The sequence below is a fragment of the Vipera ursinii genome, assembly GCF_947247035.1.
Source record: "Vipera ursinii genome assembly, chromosome: 4".
In the NCBI taxonomy this organism is placed as follows: domain Eukaryota; kingdom Metazoa; phylum Chordata; class Lepidosauria; order Squamata; family Viperidae; genus Vipera; species Vipera ursinii.
The window spans coordinates 92,048,800-92,068,939 of record NC_139514.1 but is presented as its reverse complement, the minus strand read 5'-3'; the positions used below and the strand labels follow the sequence as shown (position 1 = coordinate 92,068,939).

The following is a 20,140-nucleotide window of genomic DNA, read 5'->3' as shown; positions in this document are numbered from 1 at the left end:
GTTGTTTTTTAAAGTTCTGCTTTAAGAATGACAGGCCACTATTCTGGGAAATGTTGGCTTACTATGTATGAGCTGTGAGTCAGTGTCTTCCTGCTAAACATTTCCAAAATGCTTTAATTTAATTATCTAATTTGAAAACTTGGCTTGGATTTTTTTACATTCTCTGCAAGCTAGAATTTCTAAACTGTTAACCACCCCCTAGCACAGGGGTAGGCAACCTCGGCTCTTTTATGACTCATGGACTTCAACTCCCAGAATTCCTGAGTCTGACTCAGGAATTTTGGGAGTTGAAGTCTATGAGTCATAAAAGAGCCGAGGTTGCCTACCCCTGCCCTAGCATACAATTATGATTTGTATAAACAATAGCACAAGGTTCAAGGTTTAGTTAACATGCTTAGCTGCAGAAAAGCAGACTTCAAGTTACCTAGTTTTGATACCACTCTGGAGGGTCAAGGAGCCCCCCTCCCACTTCCTGCTTGTTGTTTTACCATTACATTTAGCAATGATGAAACAACAATTTGGATAAGGCTCTGTCTGCATTGCATTAGTGAACGTGTTCTTGTGGTTATGTTTGTATAAAAAAAGAAGGAATAACAGATATGTCTCTAATTGTCTTCTAAGGATTCATCTGCCACCAGTGCAGCCTTTTATTCATTTTTTTTAGAAGTTCTAACTGTAATGATTTTTAATCTGCTCAAGCTAGTAGAAACAGCCAGGTGAGAGTGAACAACTGTTTAAATTAACACTCGGCTCATTCATGGTAAGTCAGGATCCCCCAAAATCTGGCTTACAGTGGTGGTTTCTATCAAAAATGGTAATGAGACATATGATAGAAAAATCCATCTATCTCAAAAATTGCTGTTATTATAGTTATTAATAGTACCTTTTTATTCTATATTTTTAAACATTTTGTATATTGAGCAAAGCTGCTATTTTTAATTACTCAGATACATGCTCAACTTTCACTGTGTCTTGGGGACTCAGGTTATTTTAATCTTAAACTAGGCTGCAGTGGTGGAGATCCTCTGCTGTAAGTAAAGCATTGCACCTAATCAGACAATCTGCCCGCATGCATAACATGTACTTAAGGAATACTCTTCTTGATTTGAATCCGTTTGCACAGTTTTGCCATTAATGATGAAAGTAGTCAGCAGTTAAGGTATTTTTTTTCTTCAGAATAGTCAAAGTTGGTCTGTACAGGAAGAAATCAGCATAGAGACTGATGCGGGTTTTTTGTCCAGTAAATCTCCCTAATGCTTATTTTGGTTAAATTTTGGACAATATGCATTGTAGACAATAATTTGTGTGCTAATATTTGACAGTTAACAAACTCTCTCTGTTTTTTAGAACATCAGTTAAAGCTCTTTTGTGTATCCTGTGAATTTAATTTTAATAATAGGGTTAATTATTCTAGAATTACTTTTGCTTTACTGAGAGGGTTTTTTTTGCTAGAACCTTAATAAAATGTTTTGTATTGTTATGGAACCATAGGCACGCATGATTGGTACTTATTGCTATAAAATTGTCACTGATGTTTTTATGTCTTTTTGTACGGGCCTTTTTATAATTCCCTTCTAAATCAGACATTGTCATTTAATTTGATACTAACCCTACAATTAACTGAAAGTTATTAGGATTCTATAGATGACTGAACTGTGGGACAGGATGAATTGGTAATGCTTCAAATGGTACAACTGTGCTAAGTTGGTGCTTGTCATTTAAATATATTTTATATACCAATATGTATAAGGTGAGAGAAGTCTTATGTGAGCATATTCTTTTTAGTTCATGCAAGTGTGTCCTTACTGAGACACAAAACTAGTGCAAAATGCTTTTTGCTCTTTTCCCTTTTCTATGTATATTTTATAAGTATACATAGTGCAAGAAATTTCATTGCATACATCAAAAAATCTACTGCTTTCATTTGTGTTTCTCTGCAATGGGAAATGATAATAGTAATTTGTTGCACGGCTTCTTTTTTCAAGATTGCTGATTTTATTTAAATAATTATTATTTTAAAAATCTTATCGCCATACAATTTAACAGAGCTTCACAAAAGCAAGTGGAGTTGGCCTTGTACTTTGGGAAGGTTGGCTGGTTTGTATCTAATAATTCCTAAATATTAACAATATTTTAAGAGATTGGGCATTGTAAATACATTCGTTATGAGTCCAGGAAATTAGATCATGTTTCAGTGTCCCTTTAGTGTCCCTTTACCTCTATGTTCACATTCTGTCTGTTCCTCATAGTGCAGATCTGGCAGTTCTGCTAGTAGCACCATCCTTTTGTCATTTTAGAAGTGCTGCTAGGAAATGCAAGTTTAGCATAACAGGAGGAACCATAAGAAATAGGACAAAAGATACTTTAAAATTTTCATATGGAGAAACATTATTTGAAAAATAACTTGTGAGACAGGAGATTTGGAGAAAAGTAATAGCAGCTGGCTTTTCTTTCCTTTCATCTATTTCTTGTTTAAATCTCTGTTCTACCTTGACAACAAAGTTGTATGCAGAAGTTTAGGTAACCTGCTGAAACTACAATTTGCTGAATCCCTGAGGGAACAGAAATTGATGCATGTAACTCTCTACTGTGAGAAGTAAATGACATCTTTCTGTGAAATTGAATGTATCTGTACCATCTATGGGTACTTGTTTACTAATTCAGAATGAAAAAAAAGTGAATATGGCAAATGCAAAACATACACTTAGTTTTCAAATGTGTATAGTCAGCTAATAATCTCTCTGTTCATGGTTTAAGACTTTCTTTTCACTGCTCCTTTCATAACTTCTCTAGCTCAAAAATGTTCTTAGGTCTCTTACATGGATTGTATGTTTGAGAATTGCCCAAAGATTTTCACTAAAGATATAGTACTGTATATAAATATTTATCTTCCTTTCCTGTGACTGCTTCTTGGTTGATTTGGTGTAGATGAATGCGTAGATAACCTTGAAGAAGACATGCAGGAGCAGTTAAGGAAAAATAAGACAAAACTGAACCCTGGAAAAGGAGATGGCTTAGGAAGGAAACTCTCAACCCTATCTTGAGTCTGCTTGGTACAAAAGGCAGAAAGAAATTCTGGCTGGCTTTCAGGATTATGTCCTTTACAATAATAAGCAGCATTATGTAATTCCTGCAGTGCCTGTTTCTTGACCTGGCCTACCTTTAAGGACTAACATTATATTTTGGTGCGTTGTCTTGCCAAATTATATCCAACCTATTTTTACCTATTAAACACGATACAGTGGTACCTTGGTACTTGTCCATAATTTGTTCTGAAAGATGTGATGAATACTAAAAGCGACAACTACTGAAAAGCCACGTGACTTACCATGTGGCCTGTAATTTAGAAGAAATAGTTGCTCACGAGGCAGCTGATGTCAGCAAGTTCTTCCTGGTGCATCGACTACTGGGAGAAAGATGAGTGCCAGGACAAGATTTCTGCTTCAAAACTCATCGAATACCAAATTCGACAAGTTTTGATGCAGTGGAGTGCTGAGCTATCACTGTACATATTACATTAGGCTGCCAGAAATATTTGGAAGCTGTTATTTCTGCCAATGGCAGGTTACAAAAATGTCTGGAAAGACATCCAAACTTCTGTACCTGTCATATTCACTGTTCTGTTTTGAATAGCAAATATACATTCAAATTTGCAGAGATATGTCATTTTTAATTTTGTTCCATGGAGAGTTGTGTCAGCTTTAAGGAGTCATACAATTTGAGTATGATGCCTAAATCTCTGCATATAACTCTATTTCTATGGGCCTTTTCGCAAGATGAGAATATTCTGCTTCTTTGAACACAGTCCACATATACAGTAATCTTTCCTGAGTTTCACCTTTTTGGTGGGACAAAAGAAATACTTTTGCATGGGAAATATGCCATTCATTGCAACTAAAATGATCATATAGAATATGATTGCACACAAAACTAGTCCTACTCTTATTTTTAAAGAAATGTTACATTTTTTGGATTAAAGTCCTTCAATTAGTTCATCATATATTTATCTTTTTGTATCCTGTGCTTTGGATCTCCAACACAGGAGAGTTTAAGTATTATCCTGTAGAGGGCAGGTGTAGCTCAACTCCTTACAATTACATGGACATACCCTATCCATCCATGTAATTGTTTCTGGCAACAGTAGTGTTGTGCATTGCCTGTTTCTGAGGTGGCTTTGAATATCTCCAAACCAAAAGCCTAAAGTCCTAGACTACCATGCTGATATCCATCCATGTATTACTAGTCAGTAGGGGCTACTTTATTACTTGTTTTATGAATTGTTTTTAACTTTCCTGATCTTTGTTTCTTTGTCTTCTGTAAAACTGCCCTGCACTTCTTGATTTTGATGTATTTCACCTTATAAGGAAATAGGGTATATAGCTAATATCCATATTCTTTCTCCTGAAACAGAATGGTCTTTTTCCTTCATTATATGTGGACAATGTGTCGTCACAGAACAGAAGATTTCAAGATTTCAATTATAGGCCTATAAGTCTATTATCATATGAAAAGACCATTATATAATTTTGAAAGGATTGGAAAAGCAGTAAGAAAATCCAGTTCCATTAAGCTCAGTGGCAGCTTGTCCTAAATATCACAGTGAATTGTCTGGTTTTGTTTCACCCATGCCCAACTCCATTTTCTATAGAAGTGAAAGGGACATTTAGGACAGTCTCAAATGGCCCTGTTCACATGTGCAGCTTATGGAAAGCTGACTTGAGAGCCTAAGGAGAATGAGGCAATTCTATGCAGTAAGCTACTTAATGAGCACATCTCCCCATATGAGTTTTGACTACTGCAAACCTTCTTTGTTGGGGAATTCATATCAGTGTCACTAAAAGGTTGCAGCTATGTGGATAATGCCTGGGTACAACTGTTTTGGACACTGTATATGCAAATTGGGCCCAAGTGTCTTATGTCTTTACTTTCACTAAATCAAGCTGATTAGTATTAGCTACTGGCTCAGTGGGTTAGGACGCTGAACTTGTTGATCAGAAGGTCGACAGTTTGGCGGGTCAAATCCTGAGTGCCGCGTAACAGAGTGAGCACCTGTTACTCGTCCCAGCTTCTGCCAACCTAGCAGTTTGAAAGCACATAAAAATGCAAGTAGAAAAATAGGGACCACTACGGTGGGAAGGTAACAGCGTTCCGTGCGCCTTTGGCGTCTAGTCATGCTGGCCACATGACCACGGAGACGTCCTCGGACAAGCGCTGGCTCTTCGGCTTTGAAACGGAGATGAGCACCAGCCCCTAGAGTCGGAAACGACTAGCACGCATGTGCGGGGGAACCTTTACCTTTACCTTTTTACTTACATAAATAGTTTTCGGTTTCTCTTGGCATTTTTCAGTTTGAGAATTGTTTCTCTCATATTTGCACATTCTCTTTTTTAAATTAAAAGTTCCTGGACCAGTTAAATTTTTTCTCCCATGCTTCTGGTCTGGAATATTTCTATAAAAATAAGTTACTTATGATAGGAATTTCTGATAGGAATTTTGTGTAGGATGGCAAAATGCTAACAACTTCTAGTCATTAATTTCATAAGGACATTCTTCCAGTCCCCCCAGGAAATCATTCCAGATACAGGTGTATGAAGAAAGCTCTGATCAAAATTGGCATTTAAAGGGAAAATGTACTAAATGTACTAAATATGGCTAGGTAATATATTTTTGTTCAATCTGCACATTCTTCAAATGTATTGCATCCCCAATGCCTGAAGTTGCAAGTTGGGGAAAATGCATACAGCATTCTTGAGCAGATTTTTTTTTCTTCTGGAAATATCATCTAGCCCAACTTTAAGAATCGATTCAAAAGACTTAAAAAAAATCTTAATGTAATAGTTTCCACCACTTTTTTTTTTAAAAAAAGCCCTTCATGTTAAAGTCATGGTTTCTTAGAAAATTAAAAGCAACATGAAAGCAAATGCACATTCTAAGCAAGAGAGTCAAATTCAGAGAGTTCCCTTTTTTCGTCTTTAAATGTATGTGCCAAATATATTTTGTAGATAAAACCCAACCAAAATAAAGACTTAAAAGATTTGGTGCTTTTTTAACAATATTTTCTCTTTTCCTTTTCTTCCCATCACCTTTTGCTTTTATTTTCATCTGTTTTGGTTGTGGCTTATCCTGTATGTCCTCCTCCTCATCACACCGATGCCTGTCTCCATCCTCCCTTTCATTTCACCCATACATCCTTAGCATGGCAAGGCACTGACCTGATGCATAATCACGTCTTGGCTGATGATGACCAATCCAGTCTAGATTCCTTGGGTCGTCGCAGTAGCCTTTCTCGTTTGGAGCCTTCCGACCTCTCTGAAGACTCTGACTATGACAGTATATGGACAGCTCATAGTTACAGAATGGGCTCTACATCTCGTAAGAGCTGTTGCTCCTATATCTCTCACCAGAACTAATGCACTTCTGAGCTTTTCTTAACAAATGCTTGTTGTATCACAGCTTGCTTTTCTTAGACGTTTTCTTGAAGTTCTTTGTCTCTTTTAATGTGATATTTTAACAATCTTCTGGAGAAACCTCTGACTTCAGTCACACCTTCTACATTTATGGTATATTTTTTATATTAAGATTCAAGTATTGGTATGTAGCTGTGAATGGTTTACTCTTTTTAAGATTTCAGTATAGCTACAGCACTTCTCACCGCCCACCCTGATTCTTGCAATATACTGTATACTTGTTTCTTGAAACAGTACTTGTGCCATTCACATGAATATTATTAAGCCTTACAGTGTTTAGGTTCATACAAGTTTTAAACAAAATAAGTAACTTAAGAATAGCAGCTTAAAAATCCTCCCACCACAGAAACCAAAACTGCCAGAAATGAGATCATCATATTTTGATGTTTGTGATAAATGTCTAAGTTAATTTTTAAAACAACAAGCAGATTTAGTATATTACTAATTAATACTGCATCATTCTACCTACATTTCCTAAATTGGAAGGATCAAAAACTGAGCAAGTGAGTTAAGCATGGAAAACTTCAGGACTGCAAAACACTGTTCTGAGAGCTATTAGAGCATGTTGAGTTTTGCTATGATTTTTGCTAAGGTAAAGAAATGATACATTCAAGAATTTGTGCAGCCAGCTCAGTGTAACGCAGTAAAATATTTTCAGGTTTCTCTGAGCTGCAATATCACATTGAACTGTAGCTGGCATGTTAAATGTAGATTTTATGACATAAGTCTACAGTAATAAATCATAGGTCACTTACTGTATTGTACTACAGGAGACAGGCTAATTTCTGTCTAAATATAAACAAGTTAATACATTCCTTGGGGGTGGGGAAAGAAAAACCCAAGTATCCAGATTTTGGAAGTGCCAAAGTCGTATGTTCCTACTGGCAATTTAAGCCCATTCTGTTAAAATTGAACAGTAGGGGTATATTTTCGTAGTTTGTTTTTTCATTGAAATGTAAATAAAACTGCATTAATTTCTCTATAAGCACACTTTTAAAAGTCATCTAAATTTCCATCAGTAATACTCTTACAAAGTTTTGCAATGTTTTCTGTGTTTAGCTCATTAACAAAAGGTCTTATATTTCATGAGAAGGTTGCTGCCAGAATTCATTTTAGAAAAGAAAGCAGTCTAATGGTATTTTAATTGGTACAAACAAACCTTCAAAATATTACTTTTCAAGGATACTGAATTTGTCAAATTACTTTTCAGTTCAGCAATTTAAGCTACTACTTAAATAAATTTAACCAAACAGACCAATTGTTACTGTTTGGCACACCCTAGAGTACCAGTCCTTAGAATGCCACAGTTATTGAACCTGTAAATATGAACACAATTTATACTGCTCAGAGATTGGATAGTATATTGGTTAATAGAAGCAGTTATTTGAGCTGATATACTGAGAAAGTAAATGTAAATTTTTTTGAATTTAATTCTACATAAACCATTTCATAAATACGTGTTTTTAAATGAAAGTCTAAGGTAACGTATTTACCTATTAGCCATGAAATAAGTGATGGATTAGTGAATTGGGACCCTAGGCACAAAATGTAATTTTGTGCTACATTGCTGAAAATGAGCTGGCCTAAATATCCATCACTGCCTCCAAAATGGCATAATGAAACGGGAAGCTGAACCACTGTAGAGCCCAAAGGAAGCTAAGAGCAGATTAAGTTTCTGTGACCCACAGAGATCAATCAACAGTAGCAGTCCTTAGAGGCATTGGCTTCTGTTCTGCAAAACTCCAATTAATGCCGCATTAAATTATTATGAATCTTCCAGTAGCATTGGGATTAGGCTTCTATTAGGAAATGAGATTCTTAATCCTTTCCATTGAGGCTGGTTTCCTTTTCAAATACAGCATCTTTCCATTACGAGCACCTGAACGGAAGCAATTTGAGTGTGGAAATGACTGGGCAAAGGAGTTAATAGCCTCCCTTGCTGTTTTTCTACTCAGATGTATCTTTCCTGGCTGTTTTTCATACATACAAAAAGTTAGGAAATTATATGCTTTTGCTATATAAAACCTACTGTGAAGACATAGTGGATATGGGAACATTTGTGTATTCCATGTGGGTGAAGAAGGTTTTGTAAGCCTCCTTAACGCTTATATTTTCAAAGTTCAAAGTTTAATAAAGTTCAGTATTATTCATATTGTGTTTTTAATTAAAAATTAATCAAAAACACAATGTGAATAATACTGAACTATAGGTCAATGCTGTCATTCATCAAAAGTGTTTTGGTTTTGAAAGTTTTTTTTTTATAATGGGTAAAGGCTTTTATAATACAGTATTGTTTTTATGACGTACTACAAATTTGAATTACTGTGGCTGCTCTAAAGCTTTGTATTCTTTTTCAGAATGTTTATTCAAAATGTTCAAAATTTCCCACTATAAATTCTTGCAAGAACTGTGAACCATGGGATGGGATCTTTATAATAATTTTCTTCAGTGTAACTATACTGTTCCCTATTGGTGTTTTTGCTGTTGGAAATTGCTGGCTGTTTTGATGGATTTGAAGTTCTAATGCAATAGCATTAAAAAAAACTTTCCAGTGTTAACATTGTTGTATTGTATTCAGCCTGAAGTTTTAGTTATTATTTTTATGGAACCTGTATGATAACACCAAGTACTTTATGTTATGAAATGTACAGTCAGTATTATAATGAATGAGTTAAGAATTAGAAAGTAAGTGTGAACCGTTGTGGGTCCTTTTCATATGGCTTAAATGGTATTGCCATTCAATTAGTATTTACTATACTAACTCTTATCTATATTAATTTTGTGTTTTGTATGATCTTGCCAAAACACAATATATTGTGTACATAGTGATATAAAAATATATGTATATATAAAGAGAGAGAGAGGCTTTGCATTTTATTTGTGAATGGAAAATTAAGTTATAGACATTTGAAAGCAAATATAGATGTATATCTGAATGTGCATTGTATTGTACAGCTTGTATTTAATTGTGTGTGGTAGCATATAACAGCTAAATTGTTTTTTTAAGTATTTGTTATGTACATTTTAATACATTTTGTATTTACTAGTTTATGTTTTTATTGAAGTTGTTATGCCAAAAAAAGAAATAAGAGAAAAAGCAAACTGATTTAAAATATTGTTTTCTTAAAATAATCTTTTGAAGGTGACCAGAATGGAAACCAAAAATAAAATAATTAATTTAGGAGTTGAGTATATCTGAGTAGCTGCTTTCTGTATTTTGAGGGATTATTTCATGTTGAAACAGATTTGTGTTAGATTTCAGATTTTTAGCTTACTGAAAATCTGTTATTTACAGAATTAATTTCTAATATTATAGAGGAGAATCACATTGGTTTCATTCAAATGCATTAACAAAACAAGGTAAATCTTCCCTGTTCTCCACCCTTATAGAGCTGCCAAGGTACTAAAACCTTGCACTGTAAATTAAGAATTTTTTATCAGTTTGTCCAAATCATAAAAGTAACTATGGTTAATTTAATCATGTTAGTAAAATCAATCCTTTTTGATAAACTGACTTTATATTTGCTTCTTTCTTTTTTAACAATTAAGATGAATTAGAGTTCATCTATGTTAAGATGAAATAGTTGAGTTAGAAAAGAAAAGATAGGCCAGAGAAAAGCCAGGTTTTTTGTTAGTCCAAACAAGTACATCAAACATCTCATATATACATATTTGACATGGGTCAGTTCTTGAAGTGGAAGACACTTGTATGGTATCCAGGGAATATATATATTCTGATAGTTATTTCAGTATGTTATTAATGGGATAAGCAGAAGTGAATTCATAGTACAGTTCCAAATGAAAGAGGGAAGATTTGCATATACGGTAGTGCCAATGTGGCATCTCTGAAAAATTGGATTGAGGCATGTTCATAAATGGTCTCTTTAATTAATTTGTAAGATTATCAGCATACTACCTGGATTTGTAAAGTAATTACTGCCTATATTGTTGTTATTAAACATTTTATTTGTGTGAACCAGGGTAACTGCCCAAGATTCAGATATGCAAACATTCAGTTATCCTGACGGGTTGGCAACCCATCTATACTAATCACAATTTGTCTTATTTGTTTTTTATGTGAACATCATCAGTTAGGGATTTATGGTCTGGGTCCCATTTTGAAGTATTACTGTTCATTCCTAACATGAAAAGAATGTAAGTTTATCTGAGAAATTATTTTTTGAATTATTGAAGTATTAGGAGCTATCATTGTAAATATACAATATTAGCAATGTATATTGTTATGATGCTGCAATCATTTGTATATTTAACTAGTAAATATCAAATGACAATATTTATGAGTAAGTATTCATATGACCAGGCATTGAATTTTATTAACTTTTATTGAGTCTATGCCCAGTTTTATTCTTAGTAATAAAGAATATTTTGTAATCTTGTTTGCCTTAAAATGGTCTCTAGTATATCTGTTTAGTAACACAGATTTTGATAGTTATTTTCACAAGAAAATGTTCATAGTTAAAAATTGAACATGATGGATTGGAAGTATAAGATGAAACAGCCACAGTAAGTAGAATGAAATGAATAGTAAAACAATGTGCAAATAGGTGTTTAAAATATTTTTTTTGTTAAGATGTAAGTGCAGATCTCAAAGTTTAATTACTACAATTAGTTTTTATAGTCACCTTAAATAAGTAACTTTATATATTGAACATTTGACATTGAAAGTGTCTGAGAATTAAATAACATGACTTTCTTAATTTTTTTTCTAATGTTAAAGGTGATTATTTCTCACAACAAACCTCTTCACCTGTAGATCGATAGTATTCGCAGTGTATCTTCTATTTCCAGAAACATCTGAGGGTGGGGAATTTCAGGGGAAGACAAAGAAGGCTGTATTCAGTGAAAGTAAGGTTTGACCTTACAGTAAGCACAGGGAATTAATTATTTTATCAGGAATTTTTTAACTGGATTTGAAAGTTGAAAGGTGGATTATCAACTTATCAGCTTGATGCACATGCATCATGAGGTCTTAGTATATTTAGTTTGGGATCTCTGAGAATAATTCCTTTACTAGTACATTTAATAATGAAAACTAGTGATAAATGATCTTGCTTTTCAATTAACACTATATAGCCTTAATTCTCTTTGTAGCTACATGGGGTAGTTCATACAGCCTATTTGTTCATTTAATTTAGATGTACATCTCCTCTTTTATTCAGAAGTTCAAGGCACTTTTACTTTTTCCCCACAACAGCCATTTTATGCCATAGATAGGGCTGATGGGCAGAGATTGCCGAAAGTCACACTGATTTTGGTTGAAAATCATTACCAGATCATGCTGATGATTTTACTTAGGATATCCTGCATGAAAAAGTGTCCCTGTCATTTGCTTTATCATATATTTTATTTGTTTACTTCTTGAATTAATTTACCATCGAGAGACAAAAAAAGGAAACAAGCCAGCTGCTTTATCTACAGATGTGCATCGGTTGTTCTTGCTATCTTTAGTTTGGATTGTGCAGGATTCTGTACTTTGTAATTAACTGCATGATAGTGATGCATTTAAGCTAGAGTGATTTTGATTATTCCCTTCCACTGAAAACTATGTCCTCAACTCTTGATTGATTGCATTTCAATTGTCAAAGGATTGTAGATGCAGAAATTATTTTAGGGATCTTTTCTTAATTGGTTAATTATTCCAAAATTAGCCCTTCCTCTCTTTTTTCTGAAGGCCATAGCACTTATTTGTTCCCTTTCCCACACCTGAGTCACTTTAAGTGGTCATTAGCTGTTCTCAAGTTAAAGTTTTTGTCTCTTATCCTGAGCTATTTTTAATTGTAGATACAATTTGACACACTTTGTCAAACATTCTGTCTTGAATTAGCCCATCATTTATTGACTACTGTTTGCTATTGACATGCCCCTTCCCATAAAGTCTGTGAGTTGTGAGAGAGAGCAAATTTTTAAACTGGCCTAAATTCAAAAGTTCCTCAATTGGATGCTGTGGGTGACTGAGAGGGTACGCTGTGAAGCAGGAGGGAAATTCCCTCCATACCTCAGAACCACTCCCACGTTCCTGTTAGCTGTTAGTAGTCCAACAGTTATTGGGGGAATAGTAGTTCAGTGGGAAGGTTTCCTATTGCTTCACCCCATAATCATACCCCCAACGTCACCTCATTGACCCCATGCAAAACAATTTACAAAACCCAAAGAGCATTTTGACTTAGTATCAAGAGACTAGTGAATACTTTTTGTCCAGCTGATGATAGTTGAGGAGGGAATAAAACAGCTTTACTTAACGTCCTGCAGATGGTCAATTTGTATTGATCGATTTGTATCGATTTTACATGAAATGTTTAAAACCTTACAGAATTAAGAATATATAAATATTGTAATTAAGAAAATATTTATGTCAGGACAGAATCAGCAATGGGGCAGCAGTTTTTAAACTGATATTTCTTTTGTCAGTTCAAAGATGGATAAATGATACTTTCAATAAGACCCAAATAAGAAGACTGAGATACTACACTTGATCTTAGTGAAAAGGCTGAGAAGTGATGGATAACTGAGATCATTTTTTTATTATTGATATGAAAGGCTCACCTTGAAACCCCTTCTGATTTTAATAATTTGTAATTGTTTTGGCATTCCATCTTTTTAAAAATAAAATTCAACACATATATTTTAAATGGTATAAATTAAATAAAATAGAAATACATATCCATTTCATTTCTGTGTTTATACTAAATACAAATATTTATACCAATTTTGGCAGAACATTCTGAACTATTAACAGAAAAGAAATCTAACTGCAAGAATGGAAAGAAATTAATGAGTTGCAGGGCTTTTTTTCTCATAGAACGCTCAGAACGGAGTTCCGGCACCTTTTTTGGATGGAACCTTGTAGGGTAGGCAAGGCAGGTTGTGTGACATGTGGGAGTTCCGGCACCTTTTTCTTTTACAAAAAAAGCACTGATGAGTTGTATATAACCACAAACAGTTTTGACATCATATAAAATAGCTTCTGAATTTTTTTTTGTTCAAATAAAAATAAATAAATAATCCATCGTAACCTATATTAGGGGCTTACTCATATAAGAATGTCCTATACTTCTACAGATTTAATTTTATATGATAGGTAGTCCCTGGTTAAGAACAATTCCATTCCTTAACTCTGCTTTAACCTGAATTTGTATTTAAGTCAGAACTTGTACTTAAAAACAGATTGCATAATTACTAAAATTGGCAGACAGCATGGTCCTTCCTCTGAGCAGTGAAATGCTGAATGTGTGTAATGCTTTCAGGAAAACAGGCTGTGTATTAAAAACATGTGGCGTCATGGTTCCTGAAAGCATTGTGCAGTTTCAGCTTAAGTCAGATATTCTTAACTCAGAGACTATCTGTATTTAAGTGAAGCCTTGATGGGGCCTGCTATTATATTGATTTTTCTTACAGGTTTGCCGAAAGTGTTTCATCTCCCTTTTGTTGGTGCTCAGTAGAGATTTATACTTATGTACAAAAGAGTGCTTCTAAGGTTAGCCTTAAATCCACTGGTGGTATTATTTTAGTTTAAGTGAATGTATGCTTCTAAAATAATTTTCTACAGAGCTTGAAAATTGTTCCATTTCCTTCCCCCCCCATTTTCTCTCATTGTTCTCATGATTTAATTGGAACTTGATGGTGTAAGATGAGGACTTTGAATCTTGTGAACGTTAATTTTGATATATTTTAAAATGGATGTCTTCAAATAGATTCTAACTCTGCATATATTATAATTTATCTGATTGCCAAGTTGAAACCAGCTTTGTGGACTTCTAATTCCATTTTAAGAATATTCTTTTTTTAAATGTATGATTGCTTTTCAAAGTTTCTTTTTTATGGGATGATATAGTACTTTAATAATACTAGACTGCTAGTTTGAATGTGAATAAAATGAATATGCTTGTGTCCTGTGTTCTGTATTTACATTAACTTAGCCTATTATTTTCATTGCGGACAATACTATCATTAATTGTGGGACAGCTGTGAATAGTCGCTGCAAAATCCTGAGAACTGTTGCTGCTTCTTTTAGGAGTTCTGACATTGTTAGCTGAACAGGTCTGAATGCTCTGAAGGATCTTTTTTGGCTTGAATCCAAAGTGCTCTATCTCCCTATTAAAGCTTGGGTAACTTTTCATGTAAGTCATTTTTTCAAGGAATAATAAGTTGCAATAAAGTATTGCAATCGGTACTTCATCTTTGTTAAATGTCTTTAAGACTATTTGTTAAGAAATGTTATTGTTGCATTCAAGAGATCCTGAAACAGTGTCCATTGATAAAGTGGAACCAATGAAAGAAATTTCTAGAAATTACCTTAGATCAAGGGGCCCCAACCCCCGGTCTGTGGACCAGTACTGGGCCGCAGCATGGCAGCAACTGGTCTGCACCAACAAGCAAAGCCCCATCAGTGGGATGCAGGCAGCACACAAAACCATGCACTCTCCAGTCTGTGGAAACACCTTTCTCCACTGAACTGGTCCATGGTGCCCAAAAGGTTGGGGACCTCTGCCTTAGATGGTACTTTGATCCCTGTGGTCTCCTCTTCTACATCTCCAAACAGATGTATCTGAGTTCTGGACCATATTGTGCTCATAAGTATATTTATTTATTTATTTAGTTAGTTATATTTATATACCACCCTATTCCCTGAGGACTTAGGGCGGTTTACAGGGAATTAAAAATCCAAAATACAAAAATTAAGAACCAAATTAAAAAATATTGAATTAACCCTGTACTCAATTAAAAGAACCCCAAATTAAAAATTTCTCCTCAGTTTGGGCCCGAGAGCTCGAAGAGCCAGGTCTTTAGGCCCCGGTGGAATGATCGGAGGTCGGGGGCAGTTCTCAGCTCCACCGGCAGCTGGTTCCAGAGGGCAGGCGCTCCCACCGAGAAGGCCCTATCCCTGGGTGTCACCCGCCAGCAATCTCTTACCGGCGGGACCCTGAGCAGACCCTCCCTGTGAGAGCGCACTGGGCGAAGGGCGTTTGATGCCGGCAGCAGGTGTTCCCTCAGATATCCCGGACCCAGGCCATGTAGGGCTTTATAGGTGATAACCAGCACCTTGAATTTCACCCGGAGGGCAACCGGAAGCCAATGCAGCTCACGGAGTAGAGGTGTTACATGGGAGTATCGGGAAACCCCCATTACAACTCGCGCGGCCGCATTCTGCACCAGTTGAAGCCTCCGAGTGGTATAGCTACATTAAGACAATCCAAGCCCGCATTATCTTATTTACAGATTTCAAAGATGCACACATAATAGGCTGGTCCAATGATACTACTAAATAGCATAAAGCAATTTTATATGCAGTCTTGTTTAATACAAAATGTAGATCCAAAGCTTTTTACAAAACATGGCTAGTGGTTAAGCTTCAGTATTATCTCTTAGGCAAGCAAAATTTAAAAAGAAATGTGTAGAATAGGAAAAAAATTAAATTCAACAAAATATGGAGGGGAAAAGCCTGCATGTTTTCATTTCTGCTTTTTGGGTTGCTTAGAAGTGCATTACTTTAAGCAGAATAAACATAGGCATGTCCATCATCAACTCCTGCATTTCATATCTTAACATTTTCCTCACAGAGGCATGAATCCACATCAAGAACTTCAAGGACATTTTCCAGCATCGGGTTTTAATATAAGTTACATGTAACTTTAGAGAGTTGTCTGGATCTGTTGGAAGTAGAAATAGTTTTTCAAAGCTCCATAGTATTTGTTTCTCAACAGCAATTATTAGATTCATGCTACTGGTATTATCAAAAATATAGAAGAATGATTTGGTGAGATATACAGTAACTTCTGATGCATTTATTCTATCCAATATTGTTACAATATTCGATTAAACCTCTTTTTCTAAAAGAATGAAGCTAGCAGGCCTAAATCTTGAAGACTGACAGAAACAATAGGGCAGACATTGGAAATAAATTGCCAGGGTCGCAGAAATCTACAGAGGAACAAGATTATATACTCTACTGGGGCTGTGATCAAATGTAGACAGTAGTCCTTACTCTTGGAGTTTGTCAAGTCATCACAGATATTTGGCAGAATGCACTAATTATAACAGCCATTGTGTCTTATCAAATGTGTTTCCTCTTTTTATATGTCAGTTATCTCTATCTAAGGAATATTTGAGTGTGAGTGCTTTGTGATGTAAATGATTGTGCTTATTAATCTCCCCTAGCATAATTTAATGGGTATGCTTATCCCAAACACATTTCTAAATTCCTGGCATGCTGTAATTAAACTAAAGAGTTAATTTTTAAGGAAGTAAATTGGGACCCTTTGGGGAAATCAGATTGTTAATGTTTAATCTGGTTAGACCTGTGAGGGCAAAATGGGAGTGAAGTGTGTGCAAGTCTGAAGTAGGCAGTTCAAAAAGCCTGAGAACCCATAAGCTTTCATACATCGTAATTTAATAATTGAAAAAAGTTTTCAGTCTGAAATGCCAATGAAATCTTGATTTTATACATAGGGGATATTTATATATACCTCATTTTAGGGGTTCAGATATCACAGAATTTGAGAAACCTTGAGCTAGAATCATTGCATTGTTTCTTTTCCATCATGCAAATGCAAGAGAGTCTTTACATACAGTAGATTTCTAGATTGTCCATACACAATCTAATATATAACTTACCAACCGTGTCACAGGTTGCCTGATCATTCTTTAAGAGGAATAAAGGAGTCCTAAATTCCAGCCGTTTATTTTTCAGGGCTTGCAGCAAAAATTCTTTTACTGGACAATGTTACTTCCTGAAACATTAAACCCATGTTGTGTTATATTGCTGTCATTATAAAGACACCCAGCTACAGGTAATAATGTCCCATCTAGTCAGATTTCCAGCTTACCTAGATCCATTTTATTTATGGTTGTAATAATCCCATTATTATGGTGATTTTATTTCCCTTAACATGGCTAAGTTTTGTTTTACTATTTTTAAAATAAGCCATGCTTTGACTGTTCCAGTATTATAATTATTGGGGTTTACTGTGGTTTTTTTATTTGCTGTTTCATAATTTGTTCTTTTTTCCCCTTTGAGCTAATAAATTATTACAGTGCTGCTATCTACAGACTTGTTGCAGATCTTGGGATTTTTATCTTTGTCTTTTGCCTTTTATTTCTGCAATAAGGTTGAAACTAAAGGTAACATTAAGAGGGATGTTTTTAAACATGCAAGTGGAAAGTACTTGGGCAGGTGTGTTTATGTGATAATGAGGATTATAACAAGTAGGAATGGGAGTTTTTGCTTTGCTCTGCTATATTGCAGAAGGAAATTGCCATTTTAAAAATTGTATTGCATATTGGAGTTCAGTCACTTATTAGTTATATTTTACTGGATTTTTTGGCAAAACATTCCCTGGTGAAATTTCCTTCTGTGTGGAATCAAACTTTAAATGTGTTTCTATATTGGGTAATACGTATTTGCAGCAGAAATGACATTTTCACATGGTCTCACATACTTCCAAGGAAGACTGGATTAAGTGACAGTGAATTAATTGAGGCTTACATTAAAAAAATGTCATCAACCTCTTTGGAAACATGACCTTAAATACCTTATTAAATGTCTTTTTTATTATTTTCAATGGAAATAAATACTCTTTATTTAATGGTTAACTTGATTGTGGTGCTACTTGTAAGATAATAGATCTCCACCCTTAGGCTTAATATTAAGTGAATTATCTGACACTCAGATTAAGTAAATTTTTTTTCCTCAGGAATTAACGTCCTATTATAAAATTATTGCTATTTTTCTAGCAATAGTTTTATATACTCTTTAGTTTTCTCTTGCAAACCAAGGATTGTGCCTTCATTACTTAATTTCAATCCATCTCTTTTGCTTTCTGCCATGTTTTAACATTTGAAATAAATTTTGAGTAGTTTGAGTAACTTAACATTAAAACATTGTTTTATGTAGTTTGCCCTTCAGAGTTAACATCTGTTTCACTACCAATCACTATTTTTTCAACCTACTTGTCCTTACTTTAAAATTTTTATTTTGAATTTACTTGCATTATGTTTGTACCATAAAAGTTTTGTTTTAATTCTATTTACAGAATTAATATTTTTTAAAATATTTTTTAACATTTCTGACTCACTTTGTATTATAATAATCTTTTTCCAGCTACATAGTTGGCAAGTTGGTACCTTGTCCAATGATAAATAGAATTTTACTTCATGTCAGGTATTAAAAAAAACTGTAGAATCAGAGATGCTATTCCATTGCAGTAAAATATTGCAATCACAATGCCTATAAAATTAGTATTTTATAACATATAATTAGTTATATAAACTAACTTTACAGGTGTGGTAATAATATTTTCCTGCAGTGGAATAGGACCTCTGAATATGCTGGTTTTGTTCTTAGTTGAGAATGTTATCAATAAAGTGCTAGTCTTTTACCACGGAATAAACAGTGAAAAGAGAAGCAGCAAATGGTTATGTTGGCTGGGGATTATAAACAGTGATATTTAGCATAGGGGGACACAAAGATGTGAAATATTATTTTAAAGTATGGTGACCATACGTCTTTTATTATAAAAGACAATCCTTTATTTCAGAAAGCTGCCTTTTAGATCTATTCAAAAATTTACTATTGTCCTTTATTTTGATTATTTAACTTCTAACATACAACATGTTGAATGATGCATTTTTGTAATATTTTTCTTGGATTTGCTCTTAACTTTTCCTTTCTAAAGCAAAGTTATGAATATAAATATTAGTTTTTATCCTTAACATCTTTCAGATTTGCCCCCTTTTCAGGTTTATCCTTTATTTTTTCCAGGAAAATATGGTTAACATACTTTTAAAGACATTTAAAGTTCAAGACATTTAGGCACTTGAAGTCAACTCTAGTAATATGAATTGTGTTTGATAGCAGTAAAGTACCATTTGAATTTTGTTTTTATATATAACCAGGTTTAGAGCTATCAGCAACGTCTTCAATCACTTTCTAAAATAATCTTTGCTGAATGTATTTATTAATCACAATAATTTCTTGAAAAACAGAATATTTCATAATTACTGCTTATTATTTTACTAGCTTTATATCTAAGAGCTGCACTAAGTTTAATTTGGCAGTTTTTGCCTGATTTAATGCTGGTTGAAAAATTTAAATCATAGTTTGTCAACCATTCTTATTGAAGCCAATGATAATAAACTTGTAATATTGACTGGTACATATCTATAAAATAGAGCACAAGAAAATAAAAAATCAACTGCTCCTATGAATATTAATTCTAATATCTGCCTAAAAGTATGTTTTGTCTTTTAATTCTATTATCATGTTATATTAGACTCCCGTAAAGAATCTGCTCCCCAAGTACTACTTCCAGAGGAAGAGAAAATTATTGTAGAAGAAACAAAAAGTAATGGTCAAACTGTGATAGAAGAAAAGTAAGATGATTTCTTTAAAACAGGTTTATATAATTATATATATAATTTTATATGTTTTTGTACAATGTTATAGTAGAATTTATGCACTTGTTATGTACATATCTCAGTAATAAGGAAGTATGGAATATACAGTCAGATAGCAAAAGTAAGTACACCCCATAGAAATTGTTGACTTTTTCATCATATTTCAACATACAGGTATTTAATCTTCATATCAACAATATTGATAAAGGGGATCTAATATAACATATCCTGCACCATTTACACTGTGTACTCCATTTGTT

The 20,140-nt window shown here is 34.1% G+C and overlaps 1 protein-coding gene across 8 annotated transcripts in view; it reads left to right on the top strand.

The window, feature by feature from the left end:
- The window catches only part of ARHGEF7 (Rho guanine nucleotide exchange factor 7), a gene marked incomplete at its 3' end in the record, with an annotated part of 101,700 nt that overhangs the window by 75,273 nt on the left and 6,287 nt on the right, over nucleotides 1-20,140 (top strand). For 6 of the 8 annotated variants that reach the window (XR_014492586.1, XM_083363114.1, XM_083363110.1 and 3 more), the window contains one exon: nucleotides 19,757-19,856. Coding sequence is in view for 7 of the 8 variants with exons in the window: in XM_083363114.1 (XP_083219240.1) it covers nucleotides 19,757-19,856 (100 nt within the window). Of the gene's footprint in view, nucleotides 1-6,195; nucleotides 6,411-19,756; nucleotides 19,857-20,140 lie in introns of those variants that run through there. The other 2 variants (XM_083363115.1, XM_083363111.1) reach the window with 2 other exon arrangements.